This window comes from Mobula birostris, chromosome 2, assembly GCF_030028105.1.
Source record: "Mobula birostris isolate sMobBir1 chromosome 2, sMobBir1.hap1, whole genome shotgun sequence".
Classification (NCBI taxonomy): Eukaryota; Metazoa; Chordata; class Chondrichthyes; order Myliobatiformes; family Myliobatidae; genus Mobula; species Mobula birostris.
The window spans coordinates 212,868,815-212,887,126 of record NC_092371.1 but is presented as its reverse complement, the minus strand read 5'-3'; the positions used below and the strand labels follow the sequence as shown (position 1 = coordinate 212,887,126).

Sequence of the window (18,312 nt, the reverse complement as noted above, 5' to 3'; positions counted from 1 at the left end):
TGATTTCTAATTTGCCCTGGCAATGTAGTGTTTAATAAGGGTAAAGTCCTCAATATGTTTTCATAAAGTCATAGAACACTACAGCATAGAAATAGGCCCTTCAGCCTATCTAGTCTGTGCCAAACCATTAATCTCCCTTCACTCGCACCCAGAATAACCCTTCACACCTCTCGCATCCATGTACCTATCCAAATGTTCTTAAATGTTGAAACTGACCCCGCATTCAGGACTTGCACTGGCAGCTCGTTCCACACTCTCCCCACCCTCTGAGTGAACAAGTTCTTAAACCTTTTCCCTTTCGCCCTTATACCGTGACCTCTGGTTGTAATCTCACCCAACCACATGGGAAAAGCCTGCTTGCATTTACCTTATCTATACCCCTCATAATTTTGTATATTGTACATCAAATCTCCCCTCATAATTTTGTATACTGTACCTCTATCAAATCTCCCCTCAGTCTTCTACATTCTAGGGAATAAAGTTCTAACCTATTCAACCTTTCTCTGTAACTCAGGTCCTCAGGTCCTGACAACAGCCTTGTAAATTTTCTCTGCTCCCTTTCAGTCTTATGAACATTCTTCCTGTAGGTAGGTGATCAAAACAGCATACAATACTCCAAATTAGTCTTCACCAATGACTTATACAATTTCAACATAACACCCCAGCTCCTATACACAATACATTAATTTATGAAGGCAAATGTCCCAGAAGCTTTCTTCATGACACTATCTACCTGTGACGCCACTTTCAAGAAATTATGGATCTGTATTCTGAAATCCCTCCATGTAAGACCTACCCTGGTTGGTCCTCCCAAAGTGCAACACTTCACACTTCTCTGCATTAAATGTATCTGCCAGGTTGCAGCCCATTTTTCCAGCTGATCCATATCCCGCTGCTAACCATGAAATCCTTCCTCACTGTCCACCACACCCCCAATCTTGGTGTCATCTGTAAATCTGCCGATTCAGTTAACCACATTATCATCCAGGTTGTTGATATAGATGACAAATAACAATGGACCCAGCACCGACCGATTCCAGCTGCACACCACTAGGCACAGGCATCCAGTCAGAAAGTGAACCAGTCTGGCTCCTTCCATGAAGCCAATACTTAATCCAATTTACTACCTCATCTTGAATGTTAAGCGACTGAACCTTCTTGACCAACCTCCCATGTGGGACCTTGTCAAAGGCCTTTATAAAGTCCATGTGGGCAACATCCACTGCCTTGCTTTCATCAATTTTCCTGGCAACTTCCTTGAAAAACTCTATAAAATTGGTTAGACATTACCTACCACACACACAGCCATGTTGACTATCCCTAAACAGTCCTTGTCTATCCAAATACTCATATATCCAGTCCTTTAGAGTACCTTCCAATTACTTTACAACTACTGACATCAGGCTCACCAGCCTATAATTTGATGGTTTTTTCTTAAGCAATAGGACAACATTAACTATCCTCCAATTCTCTGGCACCTCACCTGTGGTTAAGGATGTTTCAAATACCTCTGCCAGTGCCCCTGCAATTTCTGCACTGGCATCCCACAGAGTCCAAGGGAACACACTGCCAGGCCCTGGGGATTTGTTCATCCTAATTTGCCTCAAGACGGTGAACACATCCTCCTCAGTAATCTGTATAGTGTCCATGACCTTGCGCTGCTTTGCCCCATTCTATGGAAGCATCAGTCTCCTCAGTAAATACTGATGTCAAAAAATACATTTAAGATCTCACCCATCTCTCTTGGCTCTATGAATAGATTACCACTCTGATCTTCCAGTGGACCAATTTTGCCCCTTGCAATCCTTTTGCTCTTAATATTTCTGTAGAAATCCTGAGGATTCTCCTTCATCTTGTCTGCTAGAGCAACCTCATGCCTTCTTTTAGCACTCCTGATTTCCTTAATGTTCTCTTGCATTTCTTATACTCAAGTCTCTCACGTTCCCACCTGCCTATACCTGCTATGCACCTTATTCTTTTTCTTCACCAGAGCCTCAATATCTCTCAAAAAGCAAGGTTCTATAAATCTGTTATCCTTATCTGTTATTCTGACAGGAGCATGCAAACTCTGTACTCTCTACGGTTCACTTTTGAAGGCCTCCCACCTACCAAATACAGTACACTATTGTCAGGAAACAGCTTGTCCTAATCCACATCTGCCAGATCCTTTCTGATGCCATCAAAACTGGCCTTTTTCAAATTCAGAATCTCAACCGAAAGACCAGACTTATCTTTTTCTATATGTACTTTGAAACTAATAGCATTATGATCACTAAATGCAAAATGTTCCCCTGTAGAAACTCCTGCTCTGTCTCCTTCCCTAATGGGAGATCTAGTATCACTCTCTTTAGAAGGAACATCTATGTTCTGAGTAAGGAAACTTTACTGAAGAAATTTATCAATCTCTTTCACAACAGACTTTTTACAGTATGGGAGTCCCAGTCAATATATGGAAAGTTAAAAATCACCTGCTATCACAACCTTATGTTTCTTGCAAGTCTGAAGTCTCGCTACAAATTTGCTCCTCTAAATCATGTGGGCTGTTGAATGATCTATATAACCCCATTAACATGGTCATACCATTCTTATTCCTCAGTTCTTCTCATTAGGCCTCACTAGACAAGCTCTCCAATAGGCCTTCATGGACGATAGATCATGGTCTCTGCGGGATTGAGGGGAAGGGAGGTGGGGGAGGATTGATGCTTTGCTACTGTTTGTGTATGGGAAGGGGTCTTTGGAGTTCTAACTTTTTTCTGTCATTCATTCTTTTTTTTCTCCTCTGGATGTCTGCGAAGAGTAAGGATTTCAGATTGTATACATTCTCTAAATTGAACCATTGTTACCAACGTGGACCATGACCAACTCACCCTCCAACTTAAGAATGCTGTAAACTCAATCCAAGATGTCCCTGACCTTGGCACCCAGAAGGCAACATACCATCCAGGAATCTTGTTCTCTTCCACAGAACCTCCTTTCTGTTCCCCTAACTAGTGAATCCCCTATCACTACAGCTCACCTCTTCTCCCCCTTTCCCTTCTGAGTCACAAAGCCAGACTCAGTGCCAGAGACCTGACTGCTGTGGCTTTCCTCTGCTAGGTCATCCACCACCACACCCACCCCCCCCACCACCACAACACTTCAGCTAGGTCCTCATCTCCGTGCAAACCGATCTGACCTGTGTAACCAGTGGTCTGCATGCAGAAATTAGCAAAATGGATATATGGTCTGAGTATCTGAGGTGGGGGCAGGAGGCAGCCTTGTAGGCTGCACAGGCATTGGTAGAGATCAGCTCTGTATATCCTATCCTCTGTTTGTGAAGCTGACAGGCTGGAAGAACTTTGAAAGGACTCATTTTAAGCTCGCATGATTGAAGTCATCAGCAACAAAGATGATACAAATGATAAAAAAATGATATTGGGGAATTATCTCTATTCCACAATACCTTACCGTACAATGTATCAAATATCCACAAATGTTTTAATGGACTTTAACACAAACAACCATACCCTGGACAATTTTATAAGAGACTGGTATAGGTCATTTGCTGATCATTTTTCTTAATTACTACTTGTTGTTTAATTTATTGTCATACCTGTGAATCACCTGACCCTTCATCATCAAAATAGTAACGCACAATAGTGCCATCTGCGTGGCCAGACAGAATCCCTTTGCCAGAAGAGCTGTGAAGACAGGATATGAAAATGGCAAAAAGCTGAAGACTTCCAAAAACAACACATTAAAATTAAAATTCTGAAATTCGTGAAACACAAAACTTGTATCTGAGAAGTACATGTTAGCCAAAAGAAATCAAAAGGTAAAAACCCATTTTGGACATGAATGTAAAAGAGCCAATAGATAATCAGTAACAATCAGTGGCCTATTTTGCACTTTGTCCAATCTTCTGAATAAAGATACTGAAAAAAGACGATAAATAGCTTGTAAAAAATGTTTGCCAAGTCATGATTCTCATTTGATGCTGCTACGAAAGATGAACATACCCCTGTACATCAAAGTTGAAATAAGGACCTTGGTATTCAAAGGAGTGCTCCAACTTCTCTATTTCTCTAACTTCTAGTAAACATTCCCCTCTGTTCCCCCCCCATTTGTTTTGTTTTATCCCACTGACTCCATCAACTCCTCGCTTTCCTCTCCCCCATCCTCCCAATCTTCCTATAAGCTACACATTCCTCCATCTGGTTCCCTTCCTCATATCCTTCCCTGTATTCCATGGTCCACTGTCCTTTCTTAGCAAATTCCTTCTTCTTCAGCCCTTTGTCACTTCCACCTACCATTTCCATTCTCCACCTCCTTTAGCTGCCTATCATCCCTCTCAGTTGGATTTATCGACCACCCACCTGCTCTTCCTCCACCCATATCCTGAAGTTATTATACTGGCTATCGCCCTCTTTCTGTACTGGCTATCACCATCAGTCCAGATGAAGGGTCTTGACCAGAAACATTAACTGTCCATTTCCCTTCTTTTATGCTGCTTGATCTGCTGACTTCCTCCAGTTTTTTGTGTGTTAACCCATTTATAAAGAAGTTGCCCTACAATGAGAATAACAGCCATTTACAAAAAACTTACTTTGAAGTTAGTGAAACCACATAAGAATCTGTTCCATAAATGGTTGATGACTTGTTTGTTTTTGTGTTAGCTAAGCGAACCTATATTGAACAGAAACAATATCAGAGAACATCAAAATCAACATAAAATATTAATTTTAACAACATGAATAATTATAGGGATGTCCTTATAAATTGTTTAATATGAAGCTGGATCAGAAAAATACCTATATTAAAGTACCACTTGGTGGCATAATTTCACAACAATGGCCTTTTTTTTAAGATACTGTATATGCACATCCAAAGAAAGCAGGACAGTTCCAATCTGATTACTGCCTAGTCAGCTTACTGTTAATCATCAGCAGAGCGATGCAGTATTGACAATATGCTGTCAAACAGCTAACCTTCCTTCTAAATACTTGGTCACTGTTGCTTAATTTGGTTTTAATGAGAATCCTTCAGTTTAAGATCTCATCAGAGCCCTGGTCATGACCTGAATCTTAGAGCTCTGAATTTCAGAGAGTGATTGTGCTCAATTAAAGGCAGCATTTGATTTGAGTATGCCATCAAAGATCTCCAGTAAGTCTGGTCAACAGGCATCAAGGAAACAAATCACTGGAATAATCGCAGAATACATCTTTAGAACAGGCCCTTTGACCCACAATGTCTGCAAGAGGATCTATTTCTTTATTGGGAGACCACAGTCAGTGCAGATCAGTAATAACATCTCCTCCTTGCTTACTATAAACACAGGTGCACCTCAAAGATGCATGGATAGCCCACTGCTCTCCTCTCATGACTGTGTGTCTAAGCATAACCCAAATGCCATCTCTAAATTTGCCATGACACCACCGTTGTTGGTAGAATTTCAGATGGCTGTGAGGATGGTCACAGGAGTTAGAGGGGGAAGTCGGGAGAACACACGACACACCAGTCTTCCTTGAAGGGTCAGCAGTAAAATCAAGTACATTACATCAATCAATCATACAAATCCCAAAATGCTTCACAGCAATTACTTGTATAGGTGAGTGATTTGTATTCATCATTTGCACCAAAATTACCAGAATGTGTAAATGTTCAACACAATAGAAGTAAACTGATTGGATTTTGACATTAGGAGTTGCTAATCCAGGAAGACAATCATAACGCCAAAGTAACCGATGCATTTCAGTGAATGTAATTCTACACTGTTTAAAACTTATTGTGTCATATATAATTCAACGTATTTACTGGAAGAGTCTAGACCAAATGGATGCTTTTAAACATAAACAAAAATAAAAGAAATCAAGCAGTAAGGGAAGGGATGCTTAAATAATGTTAAACAACCAACATTGCAAATTAACATCTTGCAACAAAAATATTAGCATTCCCTGCTTTGAGATTTTGTGTGCCACAGTTCCCAAGGAGACACTGGATTACGTGGAGGGAGAGTGAGTTCAAAAGAACATAGAACATAGAATAATACAGCACAGTACAGGCCCTTCGGCCCACAATGTTGTGCTGACCCTCAAACCCTGCCTCCCATATAACCCCCCACCTTAAATTCCTCCATATACCTGTCTAGTAGTCTCTTAAACTTCACGAGTGTATCTGCCTCCACCACTGACTCAGGCAGTGCATTCCACGCACCAACCACTCTCTGAGTAAAAAACCTTCCTCTAATATCCCCCTTGAACTTCCCACCCCTTACCTTAAAGCCATGTCCTCTTGTATTGAGCAGTGGTGCCCTGGGGAAGAGGCGCTGGCTGTCCACTCTATCTATTCCTCTTATTAGTCAGCTGCACCTTAAGAAGCAGGGACAGTCAGCACATTTTGCGTACCACAGTTCCCAAGGAGACATTGGATTGTGCATCATTTGGCACTTGGCAAGATACATTAAAAAGTTGTTAGATTTAAACGGAGCAGCCATTGTGGAAGCAGCCAGTGTTAGAGTTGGAAGTTGAAGTTTTGGCTCATCAAAGCTTCAGCAAGGCGAGGTGTAGACCATAGTTAAGATTTTTTTTCGTTGTTTATTCTTTCTTTCTTTCTTATTGCACATTTATAGCATTTATAGGATAGTGGAATGCTCCTCTTTTTACGATATGGAAAGGTAGGGAGACCTCCAGTATCCCCGACTGACATCTGCAAGAAGTCATCCAGCTGCAGCTTCCAACAGACTATGTTAAGGAGTTGAAACTGGAACTGGATGAACTCCAAATCACTTGGAAGGCTGAGGGCTTGATAGACAGGACATGCAGGGAGGTGGTTACACCCAATGTACAGGACATGGGTAACTGAGTCACTGTCACAAGGGGCAAAAATGGACAGCAAGTCAGTGCATAGTACCCCTCTGGTCATTCCTTTCAACAACAGATATATGGTTGGATACTGTTAGAGGGGGATGACTTGGCAGAGGAAAGCCACAGTGGTCAGGTCTCTGGCACTCAGACTGGCTCTGTGGCTCAGATGGGGAAAAGAGGCAAGCTGTAGTGATAGGGGATTCATTGGTTAGGAGAACAGGAAGGAGGTTCTGTAAATGAGAACAAGATTCCTAGATGCTATATTACCTCCTGAGTGCCAGGGTCAGGGTCAGGGACATCTCAGATCAAGTCCACAGCATTCTTAAGTGGGAAGGTGAGCAGCCGGAAGTCATTGTTCACATCGGTACCAATGACATGGGTAGGAGGGGTAATGAGGTCCTGCCAAGTGAGGTCAGAAAGTTAGATACTGAGTTAAACACAGTGGTCCCCAACCACTGGACTGCGGACTGCTACCGGGCCGCGAGGAAAAATATGATTTGGCAATATGAAACGATATGAGTCAGCTGCACCTTTTCTCATTCCCTGTCACACACTGTTGAACTTGAACATAGGGTTGCCAACTGTCCCGTATTAGCCGGGATATCCCATACATTGGGCTAAATTGGTTTGTCCCATACAGGACCGCCCTTGTTCCGTATTTCCCCTGCTGAGGTAGAGCATTTCTATGAAACCGTTCGTAAGCTGAAATGGTCTAAAGCGAAGAAGCAATTACCATTAATTTATATGGGAAAAATTTTTGAGTGTTCCCAGACCCAAAATAACCTACCAAATCATACCAAATAACAGTAACATATAGTAAAAGCAGGAATGATATAAAAACACAGCCTATAAAAAGTAGAAATAATGTATGTACAGTGTAGTTTCACTTAACAGAATCGGGAAGATTAAGCCAAAACCAATTTGTAGAAAAAACCAGCACGTACACGCATGCGCATGTCACATATGCGCACACAGGTGCTCGCACAAGGCTTTATGGTCATGGTAGTCTTTCTCAGGGTAAACACAAATGTCCCTTATTTGGGAGTGAGAAAGTTGGTAACCCTACTTGAACACCCACTCCCCCCACCCCCGGTCAGTCGGTCCGCAAGAATATTGTCAATATTAAACCGGTCTGCGGTGCAAAAAGGGTTGGTGACCCCTGAGTTAAAGGAAGGACCTCCAGGATTCTGATCATGTGATTGCTACTCATGCCATGTTGCTAGCAGAGCCAGTATTAGGAAGATCATAAGGTTTAATATGTGGCAAAGGAAATGGTTTGAGAGAGAGGGCTTCAGATTTTAGGGTCATTGGGCTTTCTTCCAGAGAAGGTGGAAGGTTTCAGTTTGCATCTGAACTGGAGGGGAATTAACTTTGTAGCGGGAAGGTTGACGGGTTGGGGGGTTTAATCTAGAGTTGCAGGGCGATAGGAACCAGCGTGCCAGAAAATATAGTGGAATGGTTGTGAAGAAAGATGTTGTTAAGCCTACATGAAATGTCAGGAATGAAAACACTGAGCATAGTGAGAATAATATTTCAATGCAAGGAGGGGAAGGACTTGCAGCTCAATATCCCGGGTCCTGTTGTTTGAGACATGATAAAGCAGGAGGGGTGGCATAACTACTCAGAGAAAATGGCACTGCAGTACTCAATCAGGACATACTGGTGAGCTCATCTAGTGAAGCTTTATGTGTGGAACTGAAGAATAAGAAAGGTTATATTATAGATCACGCAAAAGTCCACAGGATTTTAATAAGCAAACTTGTGGACTGTTGCAAGTGACATAAGATTGTGATAGCAGGTGATTTTAAACTTTCCATATGTTGACTAGAACTCCCATACTATAAAAGGACTACATGGGAAAGATGTTGAAAAATGTGTTCAGGAAAGTTTCCTTAATCAATGCATAGATGTCCTAACTAAAGAGAGTGTGACACTCCATCTTGTATTTGGAATGAAACAGGGAATGAGACAGAAGTGTGTGCAGGGGAACACTTTGCATTTAGTGACCATAATACCATTAGCTTCAAGGTAATTATAGAAAAGGATAAATCTGGTTCTTGGGTTGAGATTCTAAATTGGAGAAAGGCCAACTACGATGGTATCAGAAAGGATCTGGCAAGTGTGGACTGGGACAGGTTGTTTTCCAACAAAGGTGTATTTGGCGAGTGGGAGGCCTTCAAAAGTGAAATTTAGGAAGTACAGAGATTGCATTTTCTTTTCAGAATACCTGTCGGTAAGCTAATAGGTCATTGCAAATTGTCCTATGATATGATTAGGATTAAATCAGGGATTGCTGGGCAGCATGGCTTGAAAGACTGGAAGGACCTATTCTGCACTGTATCTCTATAAAACAAAATATAATAAAAATTATTCAGGTGTTTTGCTATGCAGTCACGCGTGAGCAGATTGTACAGCAATGGGCTCTGCACACAGCCCTGGGGGTCACCTGTGTTGAAGATAATGATAAGGGAGGAGCAGTTGTGTGTCCTAACTATCTGAGGTCTGTTGGTTAGAAATTCCAACAGAGGCATTTTTCAACCGAGGAATGGGAATTTGTTTAGCAAGGTCTGTAGTGTTGGGACAGTAGAGTTGAATGCCAAACTGAAATCCAGAAACAGCATTCTGACATAAGTATCTTTGCTTTCTAGATGTGTCAGATCCAGGTGTACGACAGATGCCAAGGCATCTGTTGTAGAGTGTTTTGTCAGTAAGCATATTGATGAGTGTCTGATGTGGTGGGAATAGAGTTTTTGATATGTGCCATTACCAGCCCTTCAAAACACTGCATGATAATTAGCATCAGTGCCACTGGGTGGTCGTCACTTAGTCCTGAAGGTGCTGAAGGTGTTGAAGGTGTCTTTGGTAGAGCGATGATGGTGGCTGATTCGAACTATGTGAAGACAGCTGCCTGGATTAGTGAAGTGTGAAAAATGTCCATGAAGGCATCGAGAATAGCTTCTGTTATAAGATTTTTGAATAGTGCCCTAGTATAAAAGATGGACTCACTATCACAATCTACCCTGTTATGACCTTGTACCTTATTATCCATCTGCTCTGCAGCTGTTGCAGTTTATTCTGCATTGTTATTGTTTTCCCTTGGACTACCCCAATGCTCTGTGTAATGAATCAATCTGCATGAATAGTATGCAAGACAAGCTTTTCACTGTACCACAATATATATAATCAATAATAAACCAATTCCAATCCCAATCATATAACAATGCCAATCAAGGATACATGCTGTTAAAAGGTAAAGCTTAATTTACACCCAGCTCTGCCTTGAATTACCGTCACAATCTTCAGTCCACATAACATCTCCAATCTTGCATCCAACCTTCCCCACAAATTACCTTTCTTTGCCAATTTAGCCAACTGCACCTATCCCACATCTTGATGCTGACCTCTATCCCAAATCCCCAGGTTGACAACTTTTGTTGAATGGCCACTGACTTGATGCTGCTGCTAACTTGCCAATCTCACCCATCTTCCATCCAAAATCCTGGGTTGATTGTCACATCAAAATATTGTTATGTTCCCACTCCATGACTTCAGAAGCACAAATGCTGGGCTGTCCCCCATTCCAATCCCACACTTTCCAAATGTCAGGCTGACTTCCCCTTCCCAATAAAACACATGCCAACCAACCTTTCTCTGTTATTCTAAGAAGAACACAATGAGTGCTCCTTACCATCCCAACCACAAGAAGACAGTGTTGCCAAATCCAAGGCTTGTACTGCATACCCTACACTACAACACTCAACTTCCTACCTTAGGCCCAATAAAGCCCAGAGCCTAGGCAGCACAACAGAATGCAAAGATGTACATAAAAGTTACAAGCTCTATAGATGGTGATCAAAATAATCATTGTTCTGCCAAATTAATGCTACCCGAAAGAATTCAATTATAAAAAGAGACCAACACTGAATACAGAGAAAGAAGGGAAAAGAAACACATCATGCAAACAATAAAAGCAAGAACAGCATTCTGAACCAAATTGAGTCCACCGAATCCCAGAGCAGCCACAGTAGGCCCATTGCCTTAGTCTCAGTTCATCATATAGCAGGGAAAATCGCCATTAAGCTCACAAACACGAAGCGCACAGCGGCTGCGCAGTCTTACTGCCTCAGCCTCAGCATCAAGGAGAGAATGGAAGAGCTCCACGCAGTTGGTCCACTCTACATTGGCTCCTTTCCTGAATTTCCACTTTTCTACTTTACTTTCCTCCTTCAAGATGATCATTAAAATTTACTGCTTTGACAGCTTCTGATTATCTGCATTCATACTCACTTATGTGGCTTGTGTTAAATTGTATTAAATAACACTCTTGCAAACAATTTAGGATAGTAAAACTATAAATTGCAATTTTTTTATAAGACATGTACAACTCAGTTAACTGACCAGTTATTTCAATTCAATTTGTTTCTCATTCTATAGAAATAGTTAATATTTTAAGATTTAGTACAGCCGGCCCTCCTTATCCGCGAGTTCCACTTGTGAGGATTCAACCAACCGCGAACCGGGAAAACCCGGAAGTTCTCTCTCCAGCACTCGTTATTCGAGCATTGTTCGCCTTGCGTCTCGTTCGGTTGCTACTTTGTTTCTGTGAAAAAATGGCTCCTAAAAAGCAATTACGTGGTCAAAGCAATTCCTCAAAGGCTAAGAGGGAGTGTAAAGTGCTATCTCTCGCCGAGAAATTAGAAATATTAGATCTTTTGAAAAGTGGCATGTTGCATTCTGAAGTGGGCCGTAAGGTCAGTAAGAACGAATCAAGCATTCGCACAGTAAAGCTGAAAGAAGCTGAAATTCATGGAAGTGTTAGTGCTAGGGATGGTTGGCTGGCTGTGTAAAGCACTACAGCCTCAAGAACTTAAAGGTCACGGGAGAATCGGCATCGGCCAATGCCGAGGCAGCATCAGCGTTCCCAGAAGAGCTACAATGGTTGCGTCTGTACTGAACATGTACAGACTTTTTTCTTGTCATTATTCCTTAAACAATACAGTATAACAACTATTTTACATAGCATTTACATTGTATTAGGTATTATAAGTCAACGGAACAGAAACACTGCGGGCGGCGGGTCCAGTGCTGGCCTGGGTCCTAAAGTCTACCCGCACTGAGACAGGTTAAATACGGGACTTGAGCATCCGTGTTTTTTGGTATCCGCGGGGGGTTTCGGAACCAATCCCTTGCGGATAAGGAGGGCCGACCATATAGAAATCTATAAGCATTCTGGGAAGTACATTAATACAGTTAAATATAAAAAAATGGCAAATGGCAAATAACCAAATCAAGCTCAGTACTTCAATGATTTTTCAATTAATTTCCTGATCCCTTCACTGCCATTGCGATTTTCAGTATTGCAAATTATGTTACTAGAGTAAAGAAGTAAGAAAGATACAGGTATAGTGAATGGCAAGTCTGAGACAGTAGCTGTAAAGTGTTTAGAGCTCCACTGCCGTAAATTTGCTAAACTCTCTTTCAAGCTCTTCAACAATTTTTTAACAGAAAAAAATTCAGATGATAATTTCAAAACCTTAAAAAAAATCTTCATAGAAAAATACAAAGAATTTTAAAATACAGGAGGCCATTTGGCCCATTGTCTCTGTACAAAAGCACTGTACAATTTAATCACACTTTTGAGTGTTAGATCCATAGTGTTACAGATCACAGTTCTTCAACTTCAATCTATAGAACTTAATTTCATTAAATACCCAGAAGGCCAAATAATCTTGGTTTAACAGCAAAGTAGAACATTATTCAAATTACTGTATGTCAAACTGTAAAGCAATGAGATTGCTTCTGACAGTGTGTTTCAAACTAGTGAATTCCTAAGACAAATCAGAATTTGTCAAAGCGAGTATTGAAATCTGCAAACATTCTGGGAAAATACATTAATACAGTTAAATACAAAATGACAAATAACCAAATGCACCTCCATACTTAAATGATTTTTCAATTAGTTTCATGATCATTTCACTGCCATTCTGATTTTCAGTTTTATAAATTGCATTACTAAAGTAAGAAAATAAGGAAGATACAGTACTAATATAGTGCACGGTATGAGACAGTACTAATATAGTGCACGGTATGAGTCCTATACTCCTGTGAACTTCTCCACAACCACACAAATGTACAATTGGAACATAGAACAGCGTAGCATAGTACAAGCCCTTCAGTCCATGATGTTGTGCTGACTCTTTCATCTACTCTAACGACAATCTAACCCTTCCTTCCCACGTAGTCCTCCATTTTCCTTTCACCCATGTGCCTATCTTAGAGTCTTTTAAATGTCCCCAATGTATCTGTCTTTACACAACCCCTGGCAACACATTCTAAGCCAGCGGTCCCCAACCACCGGGCCACAAAGCATGTGCTACCAGGCCGCGAGGAAATGATATGATTTGGTGATATGAGTCGGCTGCACCTTTCCTCATTCCCTGTCACGCACTGTTGAGCCATTACACACGCAAGGTCATTACCCGCGCATCATCCATGTCAGCATGGGAAGAAGATCAACTCCTCGAGCTTGCAAATGACGGCGGGTTGAAAAGTATGTTTGACATAACATCTCTGCCAGCATTCTGAATCAAAGTCAAGGCTAAATATCCTGAGATAGCCAGGAAAGCACTGAAAATGTTGCTTCCATTTCCAACATATCTCTGCAATGAATGCAACGAAAACTAAATTGCGGAATAGACTAGACATAAGGAACCCCCTTCGAGTATCGCTGTCTCCCATCACCCGTCAATGGCACCATCTTGTTGCAGGGAAACAAGCCCAGGGCTCCCACTGATTTAGCGATATTGGTGTGTTGCAATGATTTTATATGTTCATACGGGGGAAATATGTGCTGTGTGTTTAATATCCAAATGTTATTTAAAATGTTATGATGCTATTGACTTACTTATATAACCATATAACAATCACAGCACGGAAACAGGCCATCTCTGCCCTTCTAGTCCGTGCCGAACATTACTCTCACCTAGTCCCACCGACCTGCACTCAGCCCATAACCCTCCATTCCTTTCCTGTCCATATACCTATCCAATTTTTCTTTAAATGATAATATCAAACCTGCCTCCACCACTTCTACTGGAAGTTCGTTCAACACTTACTTCAAGCTCCCCTGTCCTCCCCTGATAATTGACTTATCACTATATTCATGCGAGGAAAATATGCACTGTGTGTTTAATATTAAATTCGTTAGATAAACCCTTTTAGAAACGATATTCAGTGTATTAGCCACTTATCACCTATATTCCGGTCGTGATTAATCCCACCCCCACCCCCGTACAGAATCGCCAAAAACGATTTCTAGAAAAAATCAGCACGTACATGCATGCACAAATCACGCATGCGCACTGATGCCCACTTAAGGCTTCATGGTCATTGTAGTCTCTCGGGGTAAACAACGTATTTGACTGCTACTCTTGTCCGTTGGCAACCCTACCCCACCCCGGTCGGCCGGTTCGCAAGAATATTGTCAATATGAAACCGGTCCGCAGCGCAAAAAAGGTTGGGGACCCCTGTTCTGAGCACCTACCATACCTCTGATTTCTCCCCTATACTCTCTTCCAAACATCTTAAAGTTATGTCACAATACATAAACAATCCATGCAAATATTCCAATATACAAGAGTATGGTTGTGTTTATATAACAAAAAATGCTAAGTATCTACCCTGTAATTCCATTATTCCTTTCCTTCTTCCCTATGAATTATCTTGCCATGCATAATAACTTCTTTATTATTGAAGTGATTAGGGCAGTGAAATACAGGAACATACCTTTCCTTCTGCCAATCCAAAAATAATTGCTTGATCTGCTGGCCAAATCAGACATGTAACAGCACTCTGAAATACAAATGTATTTATAACGTTCTTTGCTTCATTTAGAACCAAAACAACAAAGGTAATGGCTAGCAACGTTTCAGTACAAATTGCATTGTTAGATTATTGAGAACAACCAAGATGTTTCTGTGCATGAGAAACCCGGTCATACAGATATATACATAAAACACAATTTGGAAATTGGCTGGTTGATACTGGTTTCTTATTGTTCACATTTGCCTGTGCTCAAACCTATTCCCATGCTTTTATATGCTTCTAATGTATTCCTAGAAGATTACATAGCCACCACCTAAAATGCTAACTCATTATTGCATTATATAGTTTACTTTTCTCTGTGTAATACTTCTCAGGCTCCTATACTGCTCATGTTTAATCCTAAATTTATTTTTCATTGTGCTAGAGCATAGGGAACAGACCACGTTAATTTTCTTCCAACTTTTTATCATTTTAATACACCTATCAACTCATTCATAATTCTCTGATTAAGTAAAGTAATTCAACTTCTAAAGATTCTCTTTCATTTCTGCATTTTCAACTGGTACCTTGAAGGTGGTGAATCCTTTACATTGTTTCAAAATATTCTTTGGAGAATTTAGCTATTCTTGAACTTCAATAATGAGATCATTAGATTTTAGATACTAAGGGAATAAAGGGAACAAGGAATAGTGTAGGAAAGTGGTGCTGAGATAAAAGGTCAATCATGACCTTATTGAATAGCAGACAAAAAATAGCTGACTGATAGCAGTGATGGACAATGTCTCTTGGCAAAGGCTATTTTAAATATTGGGTATATCCATATACAGTGGATTCCAGTTAATTAAGCCATCGGTTAACCAGGGTAGCTGCTTATTTGGGACAACTGGTAAGGAACAAAAACTAATCAAGAAAATAGCCAGGATTACCTTTGTTTACTTGGAACAGTATGCCACTTAATTGGGACAGGAGACTGTTAACAAACAGTTTCCAACCAGAGTCGGTTGTATACACTTGTGTGGCCGTTTGGCACTACACTGTGCTTAGAGCGAACTGTTTTTAACAGCATCCATTGCGAGCACTTGTGTTCAAAAAGCAGTGATTTTTGTCACTGAAAGTTGGCAAGAAGTAAGCAGCAAGACAATGCAGAATTCTTGCTCACTGCGATTTCAAGCATTCAGGCTTAGAGATGCCAGAAACAGCCGGAACAGAAAATGAAACAATTTCACTACTTCAACAAGTTAGGACTATGAAGAATTTGAAGGTATCAGCAATCATCTTGAAAGTTACAATGAAAATGAAAAGTTGGAGAATGCAGTCGTTGAAAAGATTGCAAGTAGGCAGTTCATTAGCTGCACTAGGTGTCTATGCTGATTTTGTTCATTTACAGTCAATCAAAAAACACAGCAGTGTACACTGGATGAAATCTTGATAACTTTTAGGAACTAATACAGTTTCATAGTAAGTAATAGTATCAGCAGTGTTCTAATTTGTTCCGTATTTCATTTAAATACACCATTGTTACTCAGTTAAACAGCAGTTTGTCTTTTTTATGCCATTTTAACTATTTCCATGAAATTTCAGCTAATTGAAGCAGCCACTTAATTGGGCCAAAATGCACTGGCCTCCCACAAAGTCAAAGGAACACACTGTTCCTGGGGACAGTCATGGGGACTTATCCACCTGAATTTGTCTCAAGACAGAAAGCACCTCCCCTTTTGTAAGCAATAGACAGTCTATGATCTTATTACTGTTCTGCCTCAGTTCTATAGACGCTTTATCTATCTCCTGAGTAAAAAGAAATACAAAAAAAACACTTAATATTTCCCCCATCTCTTTTGGCTCGATGCATAGATGACCACAGTGACCTCCAAGTGGTCCAATTTTGTCCATTGCTATCCTTTTGCTCTTAATATATCTGTAGAAGCCCTTGGGATTCTCCTTCACTTTATCTGCCAGAGCAACCACCTTTTAACCCTCTACTCCTCAAGTGCCTCATTTGTTCCTTGATTCTTCCTGGTAGTCTATTTATTTCCTGTACTTTTCAATATTTAATAATTTGATATTACTTAGTCACTTCCAAACAACATCCCTGGGGCTGAAAGCTTAATCTTCATGTAGAAAACCACTAGGTATTAGTCATTTCAGTGCAATGGCACTGAACACTGCTCATAAGTGTGTAGAAGAGGTAAATTCAACAAAAAAGTCCTTGTCTAGATTGTAGTAACATGAGTGCTGCTGTAAAGATTAATGAAATTCATGAATATTTCAAACAAAAATGTAGAATCAGGAGACTAAGTTTCATTTCATCCTCATAATTTCTACTCTTGATAAAATGCATACATTCTCATGCCACATGTAAAATTAGACAAGTTCAAATGTGCTGATTCATGATAAAAATTGACTGCATAAATTATTAAAATCTCCAGATAGTCTGCACTAAAAGATTTTCTTACCGTTTGCACAAACTTGTTACAAATAACCTTCTTGTCTCCCCTAGAAAATAAAATACAAAATCAATAATCAGTGTTCATGTTTAAAGGACAAAATTTGTATAAACTTAAAGGACAAATTTATCAGTGCAAGGAGACACAAGTGATTGTCGATGCTGGAACTGAGAGTAACAATCTGCTTGAGGAACTCAGCAGATGAAGCACTATCAGCAGGGGAAAATAATTGTTGATGTTTCAAGTTAAAACAGTGTATCAGGACAGAGAGTGGAGAGAGCAGACAGCCAAAACATGGAGGATAAGGGGAATGGTGGGACAGGAGCTCGAGGTGGACTGGTGGACTTGGGAGAGGAGAAGATTGATGGGCAGGTCAAGCTAGGTAGGGGTTGGGTAGGGAGACAGAGGCAGATGGATGATGGATGGAGGCAGAAAAGGGGAGGCAGACAGAGCAAGATGGGGACAGCTGCTGCAGGGGAATAGGCTGGAACACAAAGACTACCTGCATGAGAATCTGATAAGAAATAGAAGCTATAAGGAGGGATATTAATCACAAGTGGAATTGGAAGGTCAAAGTAACTGGAACAACAGAAACTCCCTGAACAGCTATTTCATAATAGCAAAGGCAGAAGTCTGTTGCATCTCTGATGAGAAAGCTTTAACAGTAAGAATGATAAAAATCCAGATGCAAAATTGGAGGAAGTACAATCGGATTTGGCTAAATTCAAAGGCAACAAACTACCAAAATTTCACACTGAACTGGTAGAATTATCACTGAATGAACTTTGGTGCACATCCCTACTCTGATCAGGAGACGGTGACAATATGATTAATGGTAAGTTCCTGTTTATGAAGTATATTTTCTTTGTGCTATGTGTCTAGCAAGGTTACAAGGTCATAGTTGGGGAAGGTATGTTTGCCTTGGAAAAAGGCCCAGATAGATGAGTAGGCACAATGAAAGTACTATATGCCAGTCTTAACAATCCAAACTCCAGATACAAGTAGAAACTTATATGAGCAGAAGCCTGCTTCATCATTTAGTAGGATATCTGACCACAAGATATAGGAGCAGAATTAGGCCATTTGGCCCATTGAGTCTGCTCCACTGTTTCTTATGGCTGATCCAATTTTCCTTGTAGCCCCAATCTCCTGCCTTCTCCCTGTATCCCTTCATGCCCTGAACAATCAAGAATCCATCAACC

At 40.6% G+C, this 18,312-nt stretch overlaps 1 protein-coding gene across 3 annotated transcripts in view; it reads right to left on the bottom strand.

The window, feature by feature from the left end:
- Window positions 1–18,312, bottom strand: part of ift172 (intraflagellar transport 172) — a 209,920-nt gene that overhangs the window by 160,404 nt on the left and 31,204 nt on the right. For all 3 annotated transcript variants that reach the window (XM_072251419.1, XM_072251420.1, XM_072251421.1), the window contains exons 4-7: window positions 17,120–17,159; window positions 14,628–14,693; window positions 4,586–4,665; window positions 3,593–3,680 (exon numbers count right to left, since the gene is read on the bottom strand). In XM_072251419.1, coding sequence (XP_072107520.1) covers window positions 3,593–3,680; window positions 4,586–4,665; window positions 14,628–14,693; window positions 17,120–17,159 — 274 coding nt within the window. The remainder of the gene's footprint in view (window positions 1–3,592; window positions 3,681–4,585; window positions 4,666–14,627; window positions 14,694–17,119; window positions 17,160–18,312) is intronic.